The sequence below is a fragment of the Apteryx mantelli genome, chromosome 1, assembly GCF_036417845.1.
Source record: "Apteryx mantelli isolate bAptMan1 chromosome 1, bAptMan1.hap1, whole genome shotgun sequence".
Taxonomy (NCBI): Eukaryota; Metazoa; Chordata; class Aves; order Apterygiformes; family Apterygidae; genus Apteryx; species Apteryx mantelli.
The window spans coordinates 12,383,523-12,411,416 of record NC_089978.1 but is presented as its reverse complement, the minus strand read 5'-3'; the positions used below and the strand labels follow the sequence as shown (position 1 = coordinate 12,411,416).

At 39.5% G+C, this 27,894-nt stretch overlaps 1 protein-coding gene across 1 annotated transcript in view; it reads right to left on the bottom strand.

Moving 5' to 3' along the window:
* The window catches only part of FAT3 (FAT atypical cadherin 3), a 335,405-nt gene that overhangs the window by 28,645 nt on the left and 278,866 nt on the right, over positions 1-27,894 (bottom strand). Inside the window, exons 13-20 of the mRNA XM_067289480.1 lie at positions 25,701-26,090; positions 22,885-23,099; positions 22,074-22,211; positions 19,200-19,343; positions 17,940-18,137; positions 14,649-15,447; positions 6,020-6,154; positions 4,940-5,097 (exon numbers count right to left, since the gene is read on the bottom strand). Of these exons, the coding sequence (XP_067145581.1) occupies positions 4,940-5,097; positions 6,020-6,154; positions 14,649-15,447; positions 17,940-18,137; positions 19,200-19,343; positions 22,074-22,211; positions 22,885-23,099; positions 25,701-26,090 (2,177 nt within the window). The remainder of the gene's footprint in view (positions 1-4,939; positions 5,098-6,019; positions 6,155-14,648; positions 15,448-17,939; positions 18,138-19,199; positions 19,344-22,073; positions 22,212-22,884; positions 23,100-25,700; positions 26,091-27,894) is intronic.

Sequence of the window (27,894 nt, the reverse complement as noted above, 5' to 3'; positions counted from 1 at the left end):
GAAACGATTTCTCCACTCCTAGGTATGGAGAATTGGACCACTGATCTTCAATTCAGGAATTAATCCCTGGTGTTCTCATCATTCCTAGAAATCCCTGTGATGTGAGAGGCATTGTTTCATGCTCAAAGCAGGCTCTTAAATTAGAGCCTAAACTTCAGTACCAAGAAAAGCTGAGATTTACCTTAATTTCTGACTAAATGAGGTACACACAAGTAAATATTACAAAATTAAATGACAGACCAGTGCTCATGTCCAGACTCAGCAGTTATCCAGACAATAAACTCACAGTGGGACAGCTGGTCTGACTGACGGTTGGAAGTATCAGACCTTCAGTGAAGAACAGGACTTCTGACACCTTTTTTGCCAGCTACATGACACAACAAGGCAGAGAGCTCACATTACCCTGTCTTACAGCAGAGAGATGCAAACTCTGCAACCCACTGCTAGTGTCAGCCGATGACTCCGACAGAGACCCTCCCTACACAGATGAAAGGGTGACACTGCTTCACCTTAGGTGGGCAGATAATTCCCACCAAGCTCACAGCTGGCTGCCTCTCAAAGCCTTCTGGGCTTAGTTACAGTATCTCTCATTACAGGTATTAGGACAGTGGTGTCAGCGCATACTTGGACATGTATGCTATCACAGATACAACATTCCTCACCTATACAAAATGGGCAGAGAAGTACAAAGAACAGAGAAGGCTCCAAAAGGTGATACAATCTGTTACATTTCAAGAGTTTCACTCAATGAACAAAACAGAGCCAAATGCATATTGTAAATTATACTAGAATATTAGCCTGGCTAAGATGTTTGGCTAACATCAATATTTGTATATCAACATAGGTAATAAAATGATCAAATGGTTCTTCTGAGACTACCTTAGGCTCACACAGTCCATCTGCAGTCATACACCACGGATATAACACGTTGCCTACTAATCTATCTGGGGAAATATTTCGTTAGCTGAATTACACTTCACTTTCGTTTGTGTAAAATGGTATATTTAATTAAAATATTACTCGTTTCAACTCCAGCCATAACTGGGATCATATCCAAGCTTCAGTGTTATCCAGCATAAGCCATGCAGCAGTAATGCATTAAAATGTATAGTATACGCTTAACTAAGCCATGCAAAGTTTCACATTAGCTGCCTGGACTGAAGAACATATGCTTGTCTTTTAGTATTTAACACCTATGTTTCCAGCACGAGGGGAAAGTCTTTCCTTACCTATTTTTAATTCTTTAAATTTTGCAAAACTAGTGGAATCTAAATTATACTCCTTGATAAACAAAATAAATTTGGGGATTCTCTTCTTGAGTGGCTTTATGATGTTTTAGATAGATACTACATAAAAGAAAGGGTGGCACTATTTTCAGCACATGTAATCTTTCCAAAAGAAAAAAAGAGGCTATTGACCTGCATCTCATTTTGCTCCAATTGTCTTAAAAGCAAAAGCACACAGCTAAAAGAATGGCCAGCCTCTCTGAATCAATGGATGAGTTGCTTTACTTGAAACAGCCAAATAAATAACACCCATATTATATTGTATCAACACAGCATAGCTAGTAGGCTTTCAGCAAAGTAGCAGACAAGCAGTTTGCTCTATGGAATTGATTATTCATCCAAGAAGGACACTGTGTTATGATTATGAAATATTCCCATCCCTAGAGTTATCATAAATGTATGAGCTTCCAAAATTAAGCTGGACATTTAAACACTGAAAACCATACTGCCACATTAATTTTCAAATAGACTGCAATGGGGGAGACTTGCCTAAAAAATCAATTCCACAATATGCCCCAACAGTGTTGTTTTCAGCATATTCTCCCATAGGATCCTACTACATGGTGGATCTAAAATTCTTCCATCTTTACCTTTGTTTGGGGCTGAATGCTCTTCTGCTGAGCCCTTTGGTGCTAATCCGGCAAGATGCTTAAGTGCAAGCTTAAAATTAAGTTATGTGAGTAGTTCCAATTGCCTTCAAATACAGGAAGTTAAGCAAGTGATTAAGTGCCTTGCTGGAGTGGTGCCAGAGTGCTCACAAGAGCACAGGATCCCATCCTTTATCCTCTATTTGGAAAGCATCTCCTCACGTTTAATTTAATTGAAAGCAATGCTCAAATGATAACAACTTCACATTTATAGACCTCTAATTAATTTACCTAATGGTCTAATTTCTGAGCACCTCCCTATCTCACAACTTACATACCTGTTTGAAAAAAAAAAAAAAATTCCACAGCTTCATCTCTGGTTTACAAATGAGAAACATATGCTTGGAAAGTCTAAGGGTAGCAGGCTTGAAAGCATCTGAATCAGGGATTCCCAAAGTGCAGTTCATGAGTGACCTGGCATCCCTAAAGAGACTTGTTATAGCTACATCCTTTGCGCTTTATGTCATTCATCTACCATAGAGCACTTTTATGAGACCCTAGCCTGATGTTCCTCCACTGGATGACCTTCATGAACAAAACTCTAGGAACTCCCGATCTTCTAAGTGATGTCACTCCTTCAAAAAAAACCACACTGAATATTCCAATTTACTTTTCCCTTAAATACATATGTCTATAGTATCCCAGGGCCAGAACTGGGAAAGGGACTTACACATTGCTAGAGCAAACACTGTGCTACCTAAAAACCAAGCTTGAGGCTCAGCGCAGTTCTCTGCGTCCTCCCTGCCCCTTTCGTGGGAGAAAGTGGGGGTCTCAGACCCATGGCACTGCATATGCAACCCTGGACCTCTTTCATGGGAAACTTTTGGGGAACAGCTGTAGCCGAAGCTCTGTAGTTAAGTGCTCTGTGAGATGGGTTTCAGAGTTGGAAAACCTTTCTTAGAGGTAGGAAGTAAAAAAGAGCTTGACCTGGAGGTTGATCTCTGAACTGAGAGCAGGGTATCTCAGCTCTTGTCACTGCTCCTTCTATTATTTTTTCCCTCCCCAAATCTTTCAAAGCAAAATGCTTAGGTGATTGTGATAAGCCACAATCAGAATTACATAATTCCTACCCCACAACTAAAACCCCGAAGCAGACGACAGCAATGAGGGGCTCTCTCACTGATCTTTTTGTAATCCCATTAATTTTTCACTTTTGGCTGCACAATTTCCCAGCTTCAACAGGAGTTTTCCACCAAGTGCCTATGATTAGGACGCTTCTCTAGGTGGAGAGCAGTGTGAGCTCAGCATTTCAGCCCTGTGTAGGCCTAGACACATCTCCCACTTTGCAGCTGAACACACTAACCAAGTTGCTACAGGAATAGAGGGGGGAGAAGAGGGAAGGAGCAATGCTGGGATTTAACTCATTCCAGCTAGGTGTATTCTCAGCATATATTTAAGCAAACTTTATGGGATGCCTGGATTTCAAATAGGCTTAGCTGAAGTAACTGTGATTCTGGACACTCTTTGTATTAAATAATAAAGAACAAAAGAAGCCCAGGATGGGGAGACGGCTTTTGTCCTGAACAAAGCCCTACTGAAGTTACAGTTCAGTTTGCATTTCACTTTGGCCACCTCACCAAAACAGAGGTTAGTTTTTACTTCCATCTACACCTTCCTTAAAATTAGGAATAATAATAACAATAACAAAACTTACAATAATCTTTTCCATTAATATTGGGTAGAAAGATATGCTTGCAGTGCAGTGCCCACGCTTTTAGAATATTTGAAATAAAATATTATCTAGAACAGGCTGTTTTTGCAAAACCATATAACACAGTCTTGAGCTGCTGGACTCCTTAATCATGATAGCTCTAAGCTCTAATAAAATAAATTCTCCTATAATCATTCTAACGCTATTTCAGTCTGCCTTTGTATAATCTCCTACTGTTTTCAAGTGGCATCTTTCACCAGGGCTGTTTGTTTTTTACTGAGTATTTTTCAAACTTAAATTGTGACATTACACGCCCATATATATGAAAAGCAACCACGATGAGGACTTCAAAGAAAGTCTTCAAGCCTTTGATTTTGTTTTGTTTTGTTGAACAAAAAGTACATTAAAAACTTCAAACAATGGCTTTCTAAATAACTCAAGCAGGGCTTAATTATGTTTCATACAAATCTGAGAAATGATGAGGTTCTCTAGTGAATGAAAGACATGGTACTCTTGCTCATGAAATATTTCAGCATAACAGCTATGAAATTATTTGTTGCCCATTAATAACTGATCTTGCAATTTTAACATTACCTAAGCATTCAGCCAAAAGAAATCTAAAGATTGCAAATACAGACACAAAAGGCTCTGTGCCGTTTCTTCCATTGCTGAACTACAGGACAAGGTCAAGTTATGAAGTCTTCATTTCGTTCCTTAGAGGCTCTAGCAGAAATGCTGTATATGCAGGCTCTTGGATGAGTCCATTGCTCCCTTTCCATCCAGCAGATATTTGCCATTTCACAGAAAACCAACAAACAGCTAAAATGCATGGAGAGCTTATCAGTGCAGTATGCCTCTCTACCTACCCCATGCCCCTCTTGAAAAATAATCTTGATTCATGGAGCGAAGAAATCCTCATATTCAGTAGGAGACATGTTCTAAGCAGTTGTTTCTGGAATTTACAGTAGTGAAGACATATTCTCTAATCACAGGATGGACACACGGAAGAACAGCTATTTCAGCATGTGTGGTTTTGACTATGCAATCATATAAATGGCCAAATCTTACATCCTGTGCAGATTGGCTCTTGCACGCAGACACACATACTGTTCCTATAATGAACAGCACCCAATGGAGCATTTTCCAAGTAAACTACTACTAACAAGCTGTTTTTTTGATTGTTGTTGTTGCTGCCATTGTCAAAATTGCTGTTTTTCCCTGTTACCGTGAAACAGATCAGACTTCATCTCTTAAATCTACAGCTGAAATGAGAACAACATTCCCCAAATCAAGAGCCAACAGAAAACATATAATCAAGAAAAATAACTGTGGAAAAAATAAGTTATTTTAATTACCTTCAGAATTATACAGGGATTCGCTCTGGTGTACATTATAATTCCATTGCTTTGCAGGGTTCGCAGACGTAGAGCCAACTTGAATTCCTCTTTCTTGCTGTTTTCAGAAACTCTGTATTTAATGTAACTATTTCCAGCAAAGCTAAGGGAAGTGTGGCCTGAAATAACCATTTTGAAAATGCAAATTCTTTTATTGATACATGAAATAATTCTACAACTGTCAAGTTAATTAAAGAATTTATAGAACTAATGAGAATGTTTAGGAAGAAACTTACAAATAAAACCCAACTTTGACGGGGAGAGAGCTTGGCCCTACCGCAACACACATTCCATTTTCAAGGGAAATTATTTCTGAAGGGATGAGGGAAAGATCTATTTCTTCATACTTCTATAAGAAAGAGGGATTTCTCCAAGTATTCAGCATTCATAAGGTTATCTCCCCCTGGAGGCACCTATCTCTCCTCACTAATAACAGAGGGAGTCAAAGATGACCGTGCCTGTACCTCAGGAAGTTGAATTAGGGGTATAAAATTGGGCTGGCAGATGCCAATCAAACGCTTCCAAGGAGTGTGGAAATACCATGTGCCCTCTGTCAGGCAGTCCAGGATTCACTGAAGTCAATGGAAAGGCTCCACTCCACTGGGCTCTTTGTATTCTAGGGAATAACACAGCTGAAGAGAACTAACAAATGTCCTGAAACTTTCTTTTCAGGATGGTGTAGTGTTTTCATTAATAAAGTTTGGAATTTTGGTAATCTCAGTCATAAGTACAAACTTAATTAGAGCTTTGCCCATGGCAGGAAAACATCTGGCAGAGCAGCCTCTAGGAACAGTCCTGTTTTCTCAATGGCCTGTTTTACTGATTTGGGATTCCCAGTGAAACTGGATCATGGTCTTCCTACAGTGCCATAGCTATAAAGCCAATTCTTTTACAAGGCTCATAAATAGATGCCCTGAGTGCCAGTGCTGAGAAGTGTTAAGCACTTCCGTTGACTTCAGTGGCAACTCTACCTGCAAATTGACAATGGCAGCACTTTGTTGCTCAAGTATATCCCCTTTTACTCTACTGTGTGCTGTGCACCTGAGCATTCGCCAAGCTTTCCTGGTGGGCACTGGCAGATGAAAGGTCTCCGGTTAGCTTCATACCCCACACACTGCATATCCCCTGGGCACGGCTTCTCCAGACAAGGATCGTTAGACCCAGGACACAGCCCTCCTGCAATAAATTAAAATACTATTAGAGATACAATGTAAAAAAAACCATTCTCTTTAGCAATACAGTGATGAAAGGAAGACATTTATTGATCCCACACTTAAATACAAGCCAAGCATGGCTTAAGAATAATAAAAATAATTAAAATCTTCAGGGAAGAGATGCCCTTCAGACAAGTACTTAGCAAAACAGTTATGGTTCTTCTCCAAAGGTTGCCATAGGACCCATGGTAATGTATTATAAAAAACAACTATTTTGATCAATAACTGGTTCAAAATTGGTGCTGTGACCATCAGGCTGGTGATTTACTCACAAATCCTTGCGTGCAGAGAATTTAGGGATATGAGAAAACAAATGTCTTGGAACTACATACTTCCCTTTGCCCCAGCACACCCATATGAAGTGAGTTTAGGGAGACAGCAGAGCTCCCTAGGGGACAAAATATGGAATGGCCATTCCCAGGCTGCAGACTGAAAGAGGAGTTTTCATCCTCGTAATGCACAGGACACGCTGCCAGGCTGATCAAAAGGCAGAGGCAGACTTGCCCAGTCTCCATGGTCCTCCTGACTTTTCTCAGATCTCACATCCTATTGCGCACCTTACCCAGGCTGCAAAAAGTGTATCCTCCTTTTTTCTGAATCCCATTGCACCTGGACATCCATAAGTCCAGGCAAGAATTTGCTTTGGACACTAAGAACTCAAAGTGAAGAACCTCTTAAAATAAAAAATAAGTTGACTGGATTTCTTGACATTACCTAATTGAAAAAAGAAGCAGCTTAATAGTTTAAATAGCTAGTTACAATTTACAATTATAAATTGGGCAAAATATTACCTCCTTTTGTATTTGGGGGATAGCATAATTTGGATGAAATTACTTGAAATGCTACTAGCTGTTCTTTCCTACAGACTTTTTACTAGTATGGAACCTAATCTTTCCCAGGAATAGATGAATTCAGAACTTTTAACTTCCTAAAGGAAGTGATCTAAAGCAACAGATGAACATAATTTTTTTAACTTGCTTAAAATACTTCTGTATGACACAAATACTTCAAGATACTTCAAAACTTCCTAAATTCTTAACACTTAACAAATCCTGGGGTTTGGATAAAGATTTCTATTTAACATTTCAAATTTCTCTAAATAAATCTGTTTAGATTGCTCTATTCTTAAAAGATATATAAACACTGTCTACAATAATGCAAAAGACAATACAACTATTAATGCTTAATATATCAGTTCTTAGCTGCTTCCACAATGGCTAGCTTTTTATTGGTTGCTATAAAGAACTTAGCACATGCAGGGTCAGGTTCTACTTTTGGATGTCTATGTGAGACATCTGTGGAAAGCCTGTAAGTGCAGAAAAAAGGCATTCCCACCCTCGATTTTGTTGATTTGCAACCACAGTTTGAACACAGGGAGAGTTAGTTGCTGAGAATGGAAGGCTTATCTTTCTTTGCTCATCGGATTCATTTATTTAAAGCCATACAGGCAAGCGATGTTTTTAACGATAAGAAGTCAGCACCTCCCTACCTGCCAGTTTTTGAATGTTGGGTGTTCTTGTTTGTGGCAGAGCATTAATGTTAGTCAAACGCTTTTTTATTTTTTGAGCACATGTGTTTCATTTACAGTTTATAAAGGAAGACATCAACCTATAATAGAGGAAATTTCCTAAAGTAATGGAAAAAAGAGTCTTATTGCTCTTATACTTTAGTACGAGCCAAGCATGGCTCAGACTAAGCGTAGCTGAAATTACCTGGTGCTGTAAGTATTTTGTGGAAAAAGAAAAATTACTACTGTACATTTCAAAGTGGACAGGGGCTGACTACAAATACGGCAAGGACTGTAAATGTCTTGCTTGATGTACAGCACAGTCAATTTAAACTTTAACATCCTCCCCTCCTTTGTCAAACATTTGTTTGAGAGGTCTGTGCAGTAAATGATTTACAGTACTGCCCATAGCACTGTTAGAAAATGATGCATAGCATTCTTATTAATCAGTTTACCGGCTTACATTAACAGGAGCAACAGCAGCAATATAGAGTTACATTTTAAGTTCTATAGAATCAAGAAACAAATGTAATTTAATAAGGTTTTGCACTACAGAATTATATTCTATAGAAATCTAAGGTCTACAGAATTTAGCTGAGAATGTGATGTTTTTTATAGCTGTTTTTCAAACTGATTCTCCAGAATTTGATAGTGTGCAACAATTATTTGTTAAATTATATCAGGTGGTTAAATAGTCTATAGGCTGGCTTGTGATCTCCTACTTGGCTCTGTAGGCTATTTTAATTCATCTTTTTGTGATGAATATACAGCACACCACTGTATATATAGTATATCTTTTCTCTGAACACATTTAAGCCTTATGTAAGGTTCTAATTCAAGCAAGCCTCTCTGTAGCTGACAAACAGACAAGTCATTTGGGCAAAACCCCCACAGCTTGTCAGTATGTAGCAGAAAGGGGCACTGAGATTTCAGAATTTTTTGAAAATTTTCACAACCCCTAACCTGTGATTGTATCTTTGACATTAAGCAATAAAGCAGTAGCTTATTTTGTTATCAATCTCTGCCAGTTTTTTAGCTGATTCAGACTCTGATTTGTACTTCAGAGTCATCATTCCACAGTCAAAAAAAAACATGGAAAGCATCAAATGTATTTAGTGTAACTGTGAAGACATACTAAAGAACTGCTTATCTTGGCAGGCCAAGAACAGTTCTTTCAGGTAAACTACAAGTAAATCAACTTTTTATTTATCCTGCTGCAGATGGATTTCATAGCTGTCACAAAAGTTTTAAAATATTCAGACTTGGGAGAAGAAATGCTTTATGCCTGTCTGTATGGTTATAAGTACATAAGCTACAAATTTGCATTATTGCACTGCCTTAGCTAACATGCATTTTCAGGCTGATTTCACAACTGTGCTGAGCAAAATTGTGAAATCGTTCAAGGCTACATTGTCCACATCAAAGATTTACAGCTTGAGTTTAAATAAAATTATTTTAATGTTGCATTTCTGTATGGGAAAGTGCGGAAGAATGTCGAGGAGATAGGCGATGGAAGCTAGCCAGACCATTCCGTGGGAAAAGGAGCATCAACTGGGCATGTTGACCCATAGCCATGTAGCTGGGCCTATGCCAGTGTGGTGTGCACCTGGGCTTTGACTCGAGATTAGCGATGAGCTCAATGTGCCCACTGCGCATGTGTGTAGTACACAAAACCCACGTATAGTGCCCCCCCGGCATTCCTCGCCATGGACCGACGCTCAGCGGTGCCAGGGACTCTCCCGCTCCTTTATTGCCTCAATCGGGAAATCGCTGGGGAACCCCCGCTCAGACACAGAGGTAATAAACGCTCAGCATTGACCTTAGTGTGCCTTGTGTTTGTGTATCTGTTCCTGCCGGGAGTCCAGGCGTCGCCCCCGCCGGACCCTTACAATTTCCACTCCAAAGAACAGTCTATTTGCCATTCAATAAGAGATTCAAGACATATGGATTTGGATTGATCTCTTTTTCCTGTAGGCAAGTCCAGAAAATCCATGGTATTCCCATGAAACTCACATTAGTATTAATAAAGCTGTTCCCTACAAGCTATCACATAGACACATGGGGCCAGTGTCAACCAGTATATGGCAGGAAAAGGTAGAACAGGCCCACTTTATTTTGACTGATCACCTTCAATCTAATGCTCTAAAAGAAAGTAGAAGTATTACAATGTCCCCACCAGTATACTGAAGAAGAAAACACTCTTCCCTTACTGCATGGGACATTTACTTAATTCCTGTACATCTAAGGAAGGATCACTTCTAGGAATGTAAACAATTTGAAAATTGAATGATTTAACAGTTGTAACTTGAGTCTTGGGATATTTGGTGCGTTTCAGTGAGCCTATTCTCCTGAATCTGTATGAAGATCAAAAAACAGTCTATTTCTCTTGGTTGCAGAGAAAAGTTTGTAAGGTCACTCCTGAAGGTCAGAGTTCCAGAAAGCAAATAAAACAAAACTCTGAACTGCTATTTTTAAAACAATCTAATGATCATTTTTGAAGGGAGGAAATAGCCAACTCATGACACTTGAATGCTTGGTTAGCTGCCATTTGTTTTTATTTTTGGAGTGCGGTGACCAGATATTGGAGGCAGCAATTAGAGTACATGAGTGCAAATACTACAAAATTGTTTCTCCACAAGCCTGCCATGGGTTAAAGTCAGCTCAAGGGCCCCTGGAAACACATTCTGTTGCACTGTTTGGACATGATATTCACTATGTGCTAATGAATCAGTTTCTGTACCAATTTTAGAAGAACTGGCTGAGACATCTGACCTATTCCATCCTTTCCTTGATCAATCTTCCCTGCAGTCCCCCTACATGACAGATAGCACGTTCCACTCTCCCTGATTCTCCAGTCATGCCTCCACTTCAAATTTCAGCTCTCCCAGCTTTTATATAACATTGTGCATTCTCAGTGTGGGCTGTAAAAGAGGAGAAAAATCTCTCCTTACACATCTCAAAAGTTCAAAGTTATAAGGGCTACAGCCAAATCAACCAAATCTATCAGATTTATCTGTAGTTCTTTGTTTCCAAGCACAGTCAGGGCATCTTTTTCTTCAGTTTTCCCAGCTGTTTTGCCAGAACAACTCAGATGCATTAGTATGTATGTGCTTCTTGAAAATGGGAAGAGCTGTGGGAGTTCAGGATCCTGGTATTAGCACTTGAGTTCTACAGATATGAATTTAGGTTCCCCATACCAAAACGTGAAAAATACTTGGGACTCCTTAAGAAGTACTGTGTGCTCTGAGGAGCTGAGGATACAGACCAACTCTTACAATGCAGTTCTATATTAAAAGCAGATCTTATAATGCCTCACAATCTATGATTTTTTTCTGTTATAACATTCACAAAATGCTTCATAAAGTCATAAAGTCTAAATTCCCTGGTTTCACAAGAAAGTGGTCCAAGACTGCTATTCACTAGATTAAATAACGTGGATGCGAGTGTCTTCATTTTCACAGAACACTTTTGGGTCTATTAGAAAAAATTCTTTCAAACTACTAAGCCAGAACCATATTAAACACTGGAAATGGATTTCATCTCATCTAACTTTAGGGCATGATTCATCCGACTGATTTTAGACATCTAGGGAGAAATGTATCACATCATTAAAAATACCTCATTCTTTCCACTGTCTGGAAATGGGGCCTGGAATGACCATCTCAGATAAAGATATATACCTGCATTTATCAAGATGAACCCCATCCAGCCCTGTCCCATAAACATATTAATGTAATCTTGCTTTTGTAAGATTACAATAAAGAAAGACTTTATAGCAAAGTAGTCCCAGCAAAACCAGCCTGCTTCTTCCCTGTTTCTTTGTCTTAAATTGGAAAAAAAAATTACTTTGCAACATTAAAAAAATAGAAATATGAAATAGATTTTTGCTTCTGAAACATGAGAATGTCATGAGAACTATTTACAGGAATATGCTCATTCTGGTCCTCCTGCCTCCATTTCCCACAAGCACTGACAGATGTTTGCATACCTTATGTCATATGATGGGAGACTGGCAATTGCATAGCTCCCATATCCACACTGGAAAAAGCTCCAGTTTGTTATAATACTTTTCATATAAACACAAGCAAAAGAGCCAGAAATCTGAGGAGACAGTCTGTTATTGGAAAACAATTTAGTTCAATTTTATTGATTTTAAGGGCTTAGATGGATGCATCTGAACTTTCGAACTTATCCTTCCTGAACTGAGCTGCTGATCTTCAGAGGTTCACACATGCCCTGCTTTACAGTCTCTCTGTATTTTCACGTTAGATAACTCCGTTTGTTCACAAAGGTAATCTAGGTAAGTTATGCACAGCTGGCATGCATAAATTGTGCATATCTGTGACATCTGCCAGTGGGAAAAACACTCCAAGTATGATACATATTTCAGGAATGAGTGAATTAGCTCAAACTCAAGCTTTCTGGGTCATAATTGAATCAGATCAGTGAAAACATATGCAATGTTTTAATGGGTTTTTCATATTTCAAGCTATCAATATTTACTGGACTGAATCACGAAACTACCTGAGGAACAAAAGAAGCATAATACTGTTATTATATCAATTATATCTTGCTAATGCTGTCTTTTTAAAGGAGCCATGAGAAATCTATTATAGTATTTTGTGCTCTTTTTCCTGATTTGCTCTATTTATGTGCATGTACAAGAACTACTGATTAAAGGAAGTATTCAGATTGTTCTAGCTCTTTTATTGGGCCTAGTTCTGCTTTCATGAATGCTAAGGACAATACATAGGTTCTCCGATCAGTATCTCCTCAGAAGTCTGTGTTATGTTCTGTGTGATAAAACGCAGCGTGTATTTGTACATTTACAAAAATACCAGAACATTTCTTGTGGCTCCTTTAACTGAAAGCATTAGAAGAGGCTGCAGCATTAACTAATGGGGAGAAAGGCAAAACATGGACTTCCTACTTTCTACCAAGATCTCTTATTTCTGTGCAAGTAATAAGCACCAAGACTTTCATCTATCTGGTAGCTAACTATATTTTTTAAATCAGCAGCTCTGGTCACATTTTGTTACAGGCTGAACGGTGGGCTAGATGTGCACAAAACCCACCCAAGGCTTTCGGGCACTGCTCTGCCTAATTTTCAGATTCTTGTGGAACGGCCATGGAAAATCAGCACAAAGCTGCTCAAACTGCAGCCGCGGGAACCCTTCAAATGCTCCAGCTGACCAAGGCAGTGCCTACTGCAGCTGCTCTCATACAGTAATCTTCACGGCCATGATAAATGGTGCAGGGGCTATGGACCACAGACAGCCTGCAAAACAACACTGCCTTTGGAGCAGCCTGTAATCTATTCTGAGGACTGACTGGGGCATGACAGAAAAATCTGGAAATCACAGTCCTAACTAAATTTTTATGCTTCCAGGGCAAACTTGCTGGGCAGGGAGGAAAAAGGAGAGATCTGCTGGATCATAACTGTACACCTATTCCAAAGTCCTTTTTTGGATCTAAGCTAAAAGATCACAAGAGCCACTTCCTATTAGTATCTGAAGGGAATACACACCATTACTGATTTTAAAAAGCTGTTTAACTAGGAGTAGTAAAATGAAATTAAGAACAGCACAAATTTTGGCTACCAGGAAAACAATTTCTGACAGAGAGGACTAGTATCTCTACTGAGATGAGGATTTGCAATTTCTTGATATGTAAATGAGACAAAGCTATGACTTAAAGAATATACAAAGTGTTTTGCAGACAATGATCCTGTACTGGCTTCAGGACTCAGCTGGAGGATATTGCAGCATTGTTCCTTTCAAACTGCTGAAAATCCCTTTTTATTTCAGAGCCTTTCATGTGCTACAAAATGCCAACTATTATTATATGTAAGCTCTTCCAAACTTTTAACACTATTATTTAAAAATTGACCAGATACTCTGCTCTTTAATGTACATGAAATACCTCAGATACAGAATTCTTATATTTTCATAGAACCGAACTTTAAGGAATTATTTTTCATATGCTGCACGATTTCTGGTTAAGTTTTATGCATTAGGGACTATTTCCATTCTTGCTGAAAGACATGAAGTCCTGCTGACTGCTAGAGAAGCAAAGGTTCGCTACTGAGAGACACGATTACTGAGTTCTTGTGCGTGTGCGTGCGTGCGTGCGTGTGCGTGCGTGCGTGCTTAAGTTGAGGGAGATTTAGATGTATCGATTTTACAGCACTTTCTTTCTCCGCACAGAAATGAAGTGGAATGAGGAGCAAATAGCTTGGCAAACAAAGGAAACAGAACTATTATTATAACTGCCTGAGGTTTTATAGTTAAAGTACAGAATCATAAGGAAGATTAGCTCCCTAGTGTATCTGTCATATACGCCCAGGTAAAATCTCTGCAAAACTGTGGAGCAGCCTGAAACCCGGCCAAAACCCCACACTGTTGCCTACTGTGGCATTAAAGGTCAGGAACGGTCCTTGCTCTCAATTACTTAATAGAATATTCCACTGGTTTCCACTCCTTTCTGTGAAAACGGACTGGAAAAGGCCTTTTCCCCTGTATTGCTTAGGTCATAAGTCCTCTTCCTTGGAAACTGCTGGCACATCACTAAAAACCAGGTCACTCTGCTATGGCCACACTTCAGATTTATTCTAGTATTGGCAGAGAGTGAGTGGGAAACATTCTTCCCTCTCCTCTGCCTTCCTCTCCTCTTCCTTTCCCTCCCCTGGAAAGTTTGTTGATGGCTCTCATTACAGAGCCTCCAGGAAAGCAGTCTTTGTCATACAAGGCCAAAGTTCATCAACTTCCATTTACTTCAGTAAACATGAACAATTCTTCCTGAGCCTGTGAAATCAATTCCCACAATACATCAGCCAATTGTGCTTTAACTCGCTGAATTGAAATGCCCCTTCTAATCTGCATCAGAGGAATAAAAGCGATCCTATCGCATAATGTGGAAAGATGGGAGGTGAAGAGGGAGCAGTACTCACCATTGCACATGCAGTGCACATTCCTGTAAAAGCGGGGGCACACAAAACTAATTCGTGCTGTGCTATAGGTCATCAGAGAATGTGAATCAATAGACAGACTTTGCTCACAGTGTTGTTCCTGACAATCCAGTCCAGAACAATTCTTCTCCAAGATAGCAGAAATACGAATCACATTTTCCAAGTGTCTCCTTGCATTGGTAAGCTTCTGAATCAAATAGGCAGGCTTATAAAAACCACTGTTGTGCATCTGAACTGCAAACAGCATGTCAAGCTGATTGCTGCCTGCCACGGGCTGAATACTGATGATATGTAGGCTGTCTTGTTTTTGGGAAAGCACTGCGTTTCGTAAGGTTCGCCTGAACCCGTGCATGTGAAGGCCCACAAAATCTTCTGGGGAAACATCGTCAAAACGGATGGTGACTGTGTTCTGCAGCATTTCTTGTATCAGTTGTTCAACATGGACCACAACATCTATGGGTACTTGGAACCGGCCATCGCTGACAGAGACATTCAGGATATACTTGCCATTATCCAGCCCTCCAAGAGCAATGATTTTCCCATCATGGCTGTTAACCTTGAACAGACTTTTCTGCTCTGATTTTAGTGCGTATGTGAGGACATCATACACATCCTGATCTGTGGCATGAATTTTCCCGATGACTCCCCCTGGAAAATCGTCTTCCATGGTCACAATGAAAATCTCCAGTGGAATGGCAGTCGGTTTGTGAATGCTCTCTTCAATAACCCTCACCTGAATGTAGGTGTGGGAAACCTGTTGAGGCTTCCCGGAGTCCTTTGCCTAAAGTAATTTGGGGGGGGAAAAAAAATCAAAAACCAAAATAAACACACACATATAACACAGGCAACAATCATAACTCATTGCTATATATATTTTCATAGCATCAGTAATTCTGAAGACCTCTTAAAAGAACTTCCCAAATACACTTGCTAAATACATATGTAAGGAAATGTCTCAGCAATTTCTAGCAGTGGAACTTATAAACTCTTTAGGGAAGCAAGATATCTTATCCAAGTGGATTGCAGAGAGAAATGTGTCAGTAGAATGTGTCATTACTCAGAATGAAAGGCTCCCAGGATCCCACAGCCATCACCTGTCTTCTTCGCCATAGAGCCATTTGAATGCAGCATATTCTGCAACCAGAGTTTGGGCTCAGTTTCACTCCAGACAAGAGACTGAAGCTTAGTGAAACACCAGCAGCATTTTCTGCAGTGCTTGGTGTGCTCCAAAGTGTTCCAAACTCTGTTCAGCTTATGTGAATATGAGAGAGTTCAGAGTTTTTCCAAAGTACTCTGTACTACTTTACCTGAAGCAGTGAAGAAACATGCTTGAAATAAATAAAATTTATCACCCTCCAAAAATGAAATAGGGTGCCTGTGCTATTGCTAACAATAAAATATGAGAGCAGCACTGCACTTGGACAGATGACTCTATGACCCAGAGCACATATGATAGCATCATTTGCACTTTTTATAGAGAGTAAAGGAGCAAGTATAACAAAAAACCCAAGGCCATCTTGACAGGATGGAGTGCAAACTTGAATCAATGTCCGTTTCCTGCACTGAGAAAAATGTTTCATTGAAGTCACTATTAAGATATATTAGTCCACATATTTATTTGCTTCAGAGATGAACAGACGACTAAAAATACACTGGGCACAGTGGGCAAAGATGTATCACAAATCCCAAGATCTTTATCAGATATTTGGACACAGGAAGGAAAACTATAAGCTGAAGAAATGAATATAGGATGGTGATATCAATTAGGTACATCACTACAAAAGGATTAGCAAGGTTTCAGAGACTCTAAAGATCTTTCCTCTTAACTTCTAATGGGACTGGATGGGGGAATTTTAGACCAGATTTTATGCATGCGTGGACACACACACACATAACACACACATGCAGAGATTATCTCCCATCTTATTTTAAATTTAAATTTTGCTTTTTAAGAAACACAACACAGAGAAGGAGCCTGATGGTGGAAAGGAGGAAGAAACACTCTGGTGCTCATGAATGGACAGAAACATTGGCATGGTCTATACACAACGGCAAATTATTAAAAATAAAGAAAATAATATTGGGAGGAATTAGACCTTCACAATCCAGCAGCAGAGTTTTCTAAAGATTTTGGTTCATCTTAGACATTGTTGTTTGCCTTATATTTCATTTATATGTCATACTTAATCTGTATAGCTAGAAGATGCTGAAATTTAATTCACATGCCTAATTTTGGCTATACTGGAACTTGGCCCAACAAATTGTCCTGAAAATAGGATATTTTAGCATGAAAGCATGATGAGCATGAAAGGTGAGGTTCTTTATTTTCCTACTAAGGCTCAAAGAAAATTGGTTACAGGAATATTAAATGGCAAAATGCAAAAAAATATTACTTTGATTTGAACCGTTAACTAGCATCAGAGCTTATAATTTTTAAATTGGAACTAACTTAGGATGTTACTGCTACAAATACCATTAAATGTGCTTGTAAATGAGTAGTCAGGCTATATTTAGAGAAATTAACTACCATCAAGAAAGTGGAGGAAGCCTGCATTTTGGAATTACATTACAGGACCATGTCCCTTTTCAATGAAGAGTTGTAGTTCATCGCCTAGACTTGTGTATTTACTGAACTCTGCTATTTTTTCTCTGGAAAAGCTGAGAAATGTGGACAAATTACTTTTTGATTTACAGTATTTTATAATCAAAATTACTCTGGTTACAAAGTTCCTCAACAATGACTCTAGAACTAAGTTTGAGCTGGATTTCTATTACATGTCTTATTTTCACATTCTTTTAAAAGCTAAGTTGACCTTGGAAATGTGACTTCATGAATTCTTGGTAGGCTTCCAAAAATTTATGATTGAATTTATGACTTAAAAGCAGAAGTGATTTTGCTTCCTAGAACAATATTTTGCTGTCACTCGTTTTGTGGTGTATTTATATGTATATAATGTATTTTTGCCTATTTTCCTCTCTTAGCTATAGAAAAAAAGATGAAAAATCTTAAATCATAACGGCTGCTGCTCAGGAAATCCATTTCGTAGGGAGAAAATTGGAAAGGTGGCTGGCTACCTATTTATATTTATATGAAATTGTGTTTAAGGACATCAAAGGAAATATACTATATTGTGAACTTGTAAACTGTAATGCATGGTATTTACTCACAGAATAAAGTCAATTAAAACCAAGCCATACAGGCAATGTACACATGACCTGCCACTACATGGGTTTTCTTTGTTTCTGTGTAGGTGCAAAAAAATAAAGCCATACCTGCACACAAAGCACATATTCAGTTGCAACCATGTGCTTGAAGATGACTGCAGATCTCAAGATGCCATGAGGGTCCAGCGAAAACTCCTCCTCTTCATTGCCAGTTAGGATGGTGAAGGTAAAAGGGGGGCCATTGTGAAAAGAGTCTTTGTCTGTCACTACCAGCTGCAAAATGCTTGTGCCCACTGGTTTATTTTCCTTTACACATATACACAGTGCATAAAAAGAAGGATTAAAATGATACATCTCATCATAATGAAAAAACACCAAGTTTTGCTATCAAGAACATTCAAGTGAATGCGGTTTGTCCAAGATGGCACTGCACTGTGGCAGTTCTTGAGAACTGTTTGCAGCCCTACTGCCTGGAAGGGAAGGTGGAGGTACCCACCACGAGTGACAGGCTCTGCCTGCTACTGGATCTAGTTAGGACAGACTAAACGGTAAGCCTTGCACCCTAAGCAAGCTCTAAGGCACCCTCCCAGAGTCCCTGCAGAGACACTGTGCTCGGCAAGTGCCCTCGGCGCCCTGAGGAAATCACGGCACGGCCCTGCACGCCTCCCTGCTGACACAAGCCTGCACCCTCTTGGTGCAAAGACAACAGAAACGGGTCAATGTAAGACCAGCTCAGCCAGCCTCCACTTCCCCACAAAACTCAGACCATCGCAGACCCCAGAACTCCAGCACTGACTTTATTAATGCAATTGATTTTCTGCAGAAGTCACTCAGCTACGGTGAGACAGACCTGCCTTCGAGCTTTTCACAGCTACTTGTCTAAAAAACAGAAACTCTACCCAGAGGATGGAAAAGGGAATTTCAAGGGCTCTATTCACTGTCCTCCTTTATCCTTTGCATTGCATCACTCCTGAGCTGGAAGGACCTGCGATCTCATTTATCATTTCAGCTAATTCTTTGTGTGGGGAAGGGGGATCAGTTCCCTCTCAGGAGGGATGGGGAGTATAAGATGGCAGCTGGGGCTGCTGCAGAGTGGCAGGGATGGGGAAAGGGGAGAATTTTTGAGGACAGAGTAAATTTTCTGGCACAACGGGGATGAACAGTAAAATGTGTGACAGATGCTGAGATTAAGGAACCTCAGTGAACAGAAACTTATCAAAGAGTTAAGAAAGACAGGTTTAGCCTTTTCTTTAAATAAGATCATTTGATACATCTTTGGCAGATAAATCATCAAAAGCTGCTTAAGTAAAACCAAATGCTTTCATATTTTAAGGTCAGAGAAGTTTTTGATGTGCAGGATAAACTTACTTGAATTACAGCTGTATAGTTAGCTGGAGTAAATACAGGGCTATTATCATTCACATCAGAAATGTCTACGTTCACGGTTACAGATGATGACAAAGGAGGGATGCCACTGTCTCTTGCCTGAATAACTAACGAATAACCAGATATCTGCAAAAAGGTGAAAACATTAAATCAATGTGAAAGCAACCCTAAATTTTAATGTATGTTCTTACATCGAGCGAACCACCTACCATTTTCTAAGGAAAGCTGTCTGGCGCCATTACCTTCCCTGCCCTTTTAATAACATTATCCTGTTTATTGCCACACTGTGTCCCAAACTCTGTTTTATAAGGCTATCAACAAACCTAACTCCTTCACTGTATTAAAATGACCATATAAGATGATGCATACCTGAAACAAAGAGACAGACAAAAAAAAAAAAAAAAAAAAAAAGGACAGGAAACATCCAAACTAAGCTGTTACTATTTCAGCTAACATTTTCAGCTTTCCTAGGTGTCAGCTGGAATATGCAACCTGATTCTATTTATCTTATGGTTGGTTTCCAAGATAATATATAATTTACTTATTAGAGCAAGCCTCAATTTGACACACTATTTCTAACATGGTGATGGAGAACCGAGATAAAGCTTACAGGCAGGTGGCTTAAATATACTGCAAAACATTTGGGATTACTAGGGACAACACAGACTCTGTAGCAACAGGACATTATCCTCCATTCGGTAGAAGATAAGGGTTTTTTGAGCCTACTTGTTAGCAACAGCCAAAAACTGCTCATCATTATGTGGGCAGCTCAGTGCAGTTCCGCTTGCTAGCACCCATGGGGAACTTCACCTTCTATATCCATGTGTCCATGTGTGTGAGATGTGAGTGTACATGACAATTCAGAAAATCTGTCTATGCACAGCTTATGGATGACAGTTTGATTTTATGAACCGCATCCTTATGTTGGCCTCCTTATGTCTTATGACTGTCTTTTACCATATATTGCTTCATGTTCCCAAGGGAGTGCTGCTGACATATTTGCCCATGAATCCTTCTTAGTTGGAGAGAACAAAAGATTAACTGCATTCTAGATAAAAACACACCCTACTCCAACCTCTTGGGGTTGGGGGCCGGAAAGGGGGAACACTAAGTCCCCAAAGAGGAGAACAAAGTAGTGCTAAAAGCACTTTGCAGGGGTGGGAAGGAAATCCAAAGGGACACAGAAATAAAAGACATTTGGATAGCAGGGAAGAATATGGGCTAAGCTTACAAACAAGGGGTCTCTTTGGGGTGTGGGACCAAGATAAGGAAAAAGGGAACAAGTTTTCGGGGGGGGGGGTTGTAGGGAGGAGAGAAAGACTGCGATTTGACAGGGATGTAATGGCAGTGGGGGAAGGAAGAATCCTGGACTACTGAAAGGAGTCAATCTAAGCTTTATTTTTTTCCTTTAGGGTTGCATATTTCTTATGCTAGCTAAATTCAAGATTGACAGTTGTGTGGGGCCTTTTTCAAAATTTTGTGTGTGTTTGCTTTCATTTGCATATATCGCAGAAAGGTACATGGCAAAACTCAGGATTTCCCAGAATTAGAGCTCTGGAAATGAGTTTCCTTAAACAAGTGAAGAAACCTGGGAGTCAGCAATGCTTTTGGCAATCTACAGCAGATGGGGCATCATGTCTCATTTTCCCCAAAGGAATCAAAGGCACCTGAGTCCAGGAAATGTGCCAAGGAGGCAAAGAAAAAGACAATATTATAGGCTATTTTAACCAAGGGAAACTTAGGAGCATGCAGATCTAACAGAGTTGGTCTTAAACACACACACAAGCTGGGTGAAGGTGAATGTGTATGTGTCTGTATACACACATACATGCATATACTTTACAACTATGACAAAGACAGAAACTAAATAAATGCAAATTAAGAATTTAAGACTATGCATTTAAGAATAATATCTCATAGCAAAGAACATGCACAGCCATTGTCATTTCTTTGTCCCTGACAATCTGTAGTAAAGTTATTCTGCCAGGAGAATACCAAATATAGACAATTTAATCCTGCCTTCATGATAATATAGAAAGGATATGTGCCTCTTTTAAGTAGTAGCCATGTCTCCAGTAGAGAGCTTTTCCAGCTGAGCCCATATTCAAGGGATAGTGATCAGCTTCCCTAGCTTAGTGAATGTATTTTTTGCAGGGTTGAGGCATGAATTTCTTTGTGTTGCAAGACCTTTGAAGCCATGTAGCACTTTCCTGTCCTGATAGTAGCACAGGCAACTGTATTTGTAATTTTTTTCCCCAAAAGCTGCTAATTGCTAAGTATGGCAAAATGGTGATAAATCACCCTGGATGAATAATCTAGTGAGCAAACAAAACAGCAGAATCTGTTTAATCAAGTACTCTTTCACTTTTGGTACAGCCTGGCCACTTTGTAACATCACCTCCCCAGTGACATGTTTTGCAGAGCGCTAATTAATGGCTGAGGTCTCAGCTCTGTGCTTGGTGCCACAATCTGGAGTATGTTGTAATCACTCAAGTTGCATACACCACTGCATGTGTATGTTTGCATGCGCAGGAGAGAGGAGGCAGCTCATTAACACAGCAACAGCTGTCGGTATCACCACATGAGAAATCCAAAGCTGCTTTTTTCCCCAACCTGATCTCAGCCGCTGTGTTGGTGCAGGGTGGGAACTCTATCAGGGCAGTTGGCTTGTAGATAGGCTCAAGGACAGGTTTAGGGTGGGAAGGAAGTGGAACAGCATCAGAAAGAATTGTTGGAACATCTTAGGATGATCATTGCAGAATGAAAAAGCAGCTTCTTCACAATTAGCTAGCAGTAGATTTGAAATCAATATACATCTGCAAGTTATTGTAAGTTAAGAAATCCCTCTTGTCTTACCCTTTCTCTGTCCAATTTCTTTTTAACCTTCACAAGTCCCAAAACAGGATCAACGGAAAATTCATTGTCTTGATCACCACTCACTATGGAAAAATGAATCTGGCCATTCGAAGGACTGTCCAGATCTTCTGCTATCAACTTTTTGAGAGAAGAGTAAAAAATAACAAAACAAGTATTACACCATCTGTATGCTACATTAATTGCTCAAACCTCCAAAAGTAGGACTTCATATTTTGTCAGACTAGTTACATATGAACACCATTACAGCATCAAGCCAATTAAAATTTGGTGGGAAGTGTGTTTAACTCCTCTTTGACTTTTCCAATATTCTAGCCTTAAAGATTCAAAATATTTTAACCTTAATGCTCCACATAACCCTTTACTCCTGAAGCCAATGGCTCCAAGATGAGATTATTGTGAGTTTTGGGTGAGTTTGGTCTGGCATGCCAGGCCAACTAGTTACAAATACTATGTATTTCACTGAAAAGTTGAATTTTGCCTTCCCAATAAAGCTCACTTGTTTCCAGCTGTGCTGACTCATGAAATATGATGCCTTAAACACACCATTGTTTTTGGACAACATATCAGGGGAAAAAAAGAAACATTCTGTGCTACTACTCTCTTTTTTGGTGAAAACTGGCAGCTGTCTGGAAAGCAATGGTAGACAGAATGCTGGCTAGAGAACAGGTCCAGGGATTCAAGATGCAGTAGTTATCACTATTAATTAGTGTAGTAGTATTTTATGAAAGGTCATGTGACAGAAGGCTACATGGCAGCATCCTGCTTAAATGTTGAACATGGCCTCACTCACCATTATCACAGAATCACCAATTGCAGCGTCCTCACTGATGACTGCACTGTAGACCACCTGGCTGAATTTTGGCGCGTTGTCATTAACGTCTGTCACATTTACGTTCACAGTTGTAACAGCGCTCAGGGCTGGAGTACCTCCATCTTTTGCTTCCACTACCAAGTAGAAATCCTTACAAGATTCATAATCCAAAGCTTCAAAAATGGAAATGGCTCCTTTGAAGGAAGGAAGGGAATGTCAATGGATATCAAACAACAAATAATGCTAGGGATTAAGGGATTTGATTATAGTAAACAATACAGCATGTTATTTATCACTGCAGCACAAATATGCACTACATCTAACTGTAACACTGCCCAATTAAATAAAAATGTTCGGTCAGGTTCCTACCACTGTTGTTTGATTAAAGAATGATGCAAATTGCACTTGCGTTGCCTCTGCTGAAAGGACCTTCAAAAGACATAAAGCAGTAAATGATTTCTCAGGAAAATAACTTTTATCATAACTTTTATCAGAAGTGAGGCACCATAGTCTACCCATTTACCCAGCTTCATGCACAGAATCTGTGGGAGAACTAGATGCAGAATCGGGAAATCACGACTGACAAGGCAATGGACATTCAACCCTACCTAACTAAAATTAAGCTTGTAAAACTGTATCAGCAAATCAGCCTTTATCAGCGAGGTCAGATTTTACCAATATTTAAGCATGACTCAATGCTTTGTGAATTAAATGAAAATGAATGAGGCATAAATACCTTTGAGAAATCAGTTTCCTATCATTTACGTGACTAAGCATGGACTTAGCCAGTCAACCAGGTTTAAAAATTTTGGCCTCCCTCACCGCCCATTCAGAACTAAGACTATCTGTAACTCGGCTCACTCCATGCAGCAGGACCTCCCCTAGGACAGAAATGCTTTTCATACAAGTCTTCTCTTTGTTTCCTGTGTATCCATAATCTTTTCAAGAAGGCTTTTCTTTTTTTTCTTTTTCTTTTTTTTTTGCACAGATTACTAGCAATGCCTTGAAGGAGGTAATATTGGGCACGGCAGCAAAGGCTTAAAAGTAAAACCTTAACCTCAGGAAGACAAATCTTTTTCAGCATAGACTCATCAGGAGCAGGGATGTATGGGAATTCAGATGTCATTTAGCCCAACTGCTGTCCCAGCTAAACCTAATAGTTCTTGAAATTACTCATCTACAATGTTCTTAAAGGTCTCCGACAACATCAGGTTCTTAACCTTCTCAGGCAACGCACTCAGGTACTTAACTATCATTACAGTTAGGAATTTCTTCTTATCATTTAACAGAAATCATTCACATGCAAGGTAAGCCCATTCACGACTTCTCATGAGTGGACACAGAGAACAATTTATTCTCCTCCTCTTTGCAACTACTTTTTACAGGTTTGAATACTCTCATCATGCCTTTGCTTTCCTAGCTTAAATGGCCTCAATTCCTTCAGTCTTTTCTTGTAAGTCAAGTTTTACAGACCTTGGATCATTCTTCTTAATCTCATCTGGACTCTCTCCACATGAATCCCACCTTTCAGCATGACTTGCTGAAACCAGGAGCCCTGAAGACAAGCTTCCAAGAGGCTAGCAGGGAGTTCCCACTGATAAATTGTATGAGAAGCATTATTTTTCAAGCCCCGATCAAGCATGCTACATCAGCACACAGCTGTCTGGAATCTCAGCTGCTGCTTCTAAACTGATAATAATGGAGCTGTCACACATTAAGGAATAATAAATAGTTTTTTTTTCCCTGTGTGATTAAGCTTCATCATGGGTTTTTATTGATTTATCTTCTTGGCTTCATCGTCAAATATGAAGTTAAGTATTGCTGTCTAGGCATATTTATGTTTAAATTTTGTTAGCACTAATCAACATTACGAAGATACCAGATAACACTCAATTATGTTATTTTAAGTCTCTTACAAGTAAGGCAGTGGCCTGCACAGAGAGTGGAGATTTTTGCTTGCAGTAATATAAAGGATACAATGCATCATTTTGAGATTTTTCCAGGTTACAGATGCATTCAAACAGGTGTCACCTTCAGCTTTCAAAACTAAGATTGTTCAGCTCTGAAGTTCAGATGGCAAGTTTGTACTGGTCTTCCTGAATATTATGAGAATAAGGGGATCTACTACAGAAAGCACAGAAGAGTCACAGATTGTTGTTGGTTGCTGGATTAAAACCTCAATAAGGGTAAAGAATATATCCTACTAAGGAAATTCAAACAAAGTGAGTCATTTGGACCAAGCGAGGCAGCTCTTCTTAGCATTTCTTAAAAAGAAGAAACAAAATGTTTTTAAAATTTTTGATGTATAACCAAAAAAAATACACAGCTGGAGTCAGCTATCAGACAACACAAATCAGGAACAACCTAAATTAGTGAAGCCATAGACAGCTGTATTACTGTACAGTCACTGTCTGACACGTTAGGACTGCCAGCTATTTGGTCCTCTGATGATTGCCAAGGCCTAGACTATCGAGGCTTTACTCAGCTGGTAAGCATTTAAATATTTTAAGTGATCATAACTGTAAGGTTTGCACAATTTGGCTAATGGGATGTCACATCTATGCTGACTTCAGTAGGCATACTAATGGAGAAAGGTATTCTCCACTAGAGTTGGGGCAGCCGAGCGTGACTGTAATTTACATCAGTCTTTAACGTAAAATTGATTTTTAAAGGTGAAACTAATTACATATTGACAGGCTCTGCATCTCTGTCTTTGGAACTCCTTTGGTCCAACAGGTTTCCTCAAAGCATTCAAGTTTTTCTGAAGCACTACAGATAAAAGCCACTTTACAAACCTGTTTTTGAGTTAATCCTGAACCTTCCTTTCTCATTCCCAGATCTGATGAGGTAAGTAATCTCAGCATTAGTACCAATGTCTTGGCTTGTAGCAAAAACAGAAAGGACTTCACTGCCAGGTGAGGTGTCTTCAGGTACTGTAACAAGATAATCTCTTCTTTCAAAAACAGGGGGATTGTCATTAATGTCTAGCACTGTAATGGTAACAGTGGCAAATGAGGATAAGGTCAGCACAATGCTTTGGTCTGAGGCCTTTACACTGATGTTATAGGAGGACTGCAGCTCTCTATCAAGTGGATGCTCCAAAATAATGATTCCTGATGACTGGTCGACTGAGAAGTAACCATCTGCAGAGTCTGCCATGGAATAGACAACTTTTCTGTTCACACCTGAAAGAGAAGCAGATGTGAAAATGATAAAGTAGAAAAAAAAGCCCCCTCTCCCTGTCTAGTGGAAAACCTAAGCAAAATCTGCTACCACAGTGATCACTTCCAATGTGGTTAGAGTGTATGCATGTAGGAGTACCTGAGGGTACAGTATGGCTGAAGGTTTGGGAGATCAGAACATGCTCTTCTTCCTTGTCAAATCCCTGTGGATAAGTTAAGTTCCTTCCTTCAGCACGATACTTTCAAAAAAGACCACTTTGCAGAACTGCTATGTAATGAAACTGGGTAACAGAATCCAGATATGGTCCTTGTCCAGAAGAGCTTACAACTGAATTGGATGAGACAGGCAGTATGTTGAAAATGAAACATCTCAGAGCACATCTTGAAGGAATAGAAATGTCCATAAGGGAAAAATAAACCCATAAAAATATATCAGGTGGCGTAGAACGTGCACTTGCTACCAATGCTGCCCTGATTCCACTATTGAGGAGCAAAATATTAGCAGAATAAGATGATATCTGTTGGACAAAAGCTGCACCAAAGAATTCCTGCAAGAACATGGACATTTTAGAAAGAAAGTGCCCCTTGTCCTCATTTGAGAACAAAAATTGAATTTTACAATCATATCCTGTGTTTTTCAAATCCTGCCTGTCTTTCCCAATACATAAATCCTATCCATCTAGCTGCTGAATATGCAGATCTCTATGCTAAAGTTGTTGTCATTAATAAGGCCTGAGGGGAAAGTAGTGATTTGGCTGTTTGCTGCACTACAGTGGGATAGCCATTTCAAATCTAATTAAAAGTGAACACAGATATAACCTCACTCAAGATTCCTTGATGCTGGTTTATTTTATACTTTGGTCCTGGGTGCTGCACTAAGAGATTATAACTAAAACACAAAGATCCACTAAATTGGAGAGTCTCTGTTTTTAACATATCTCACTTGAGCATTTGCTGTCCTTTTCGAAGGAGAACAGACTTTACAAGCCTGGCATTAATCAGCCGAACAAGAGCTACCAATCCCTTCTAGGCATATTTTGTTAATTTAAAATTTGTGACAGTATTATTCTGCTTTCCAGCAGCAGCAAAGCATTGTAGAAATGACTGATCAAAAGCAGCACAAATCACATTTGTTTTCTGCTTGACGTAGCAGGAGTATAAGATCCACACAAGGGGGAGCTGGGGGACTCTTTTCTTCAGCCATGCTCACATAAAAGCTAGAGCAACTACAAAGTACCAGACCCTACTCAGGTAGCACTAGGAATTACTATCTGGCCTCTTCAGGGAATAAAATTTTTATACAGTGCTTGAGACACCAGAGTATATTTCAAACATTCAAATGTCTTTAAAATAAATAAAAGTTTAAATGCCAATATTGTAATGAACCAGTATTTTTATCACAGCAGAACCTCTCTATTCACCAAGGCGTCACAAATGTTATAAAAATCAGAGAGGCACTTCTTCAGCAAAACAGGCAAGGCAGACAAGGAGGGGGGAAAAAAAGCACTGCTATTCCTATTTCACACATAAGAACTGAGCTCAGCACAGAAACAAGCCTGAGACTCTTTCACGTGTTGAAACACCTAGACCCTGAATACTCTGCAACCTGCTGGAAACCACGGTCACCGCTTCGCTTAGCTCTTTATATGTGTATTCAAATAGGCTGTCACTCGACAATCAACTAAGCTCACGAAAGTGAAACAGGAGCAAAACGCACTGGAAAGTGGAAGGTTTTGAGGGTCTGAACGGCTGGAGATGTGTCTGTATTTCTGGCAGGGGAGCATCTTCTTCTGCCAGGAATCCTCTC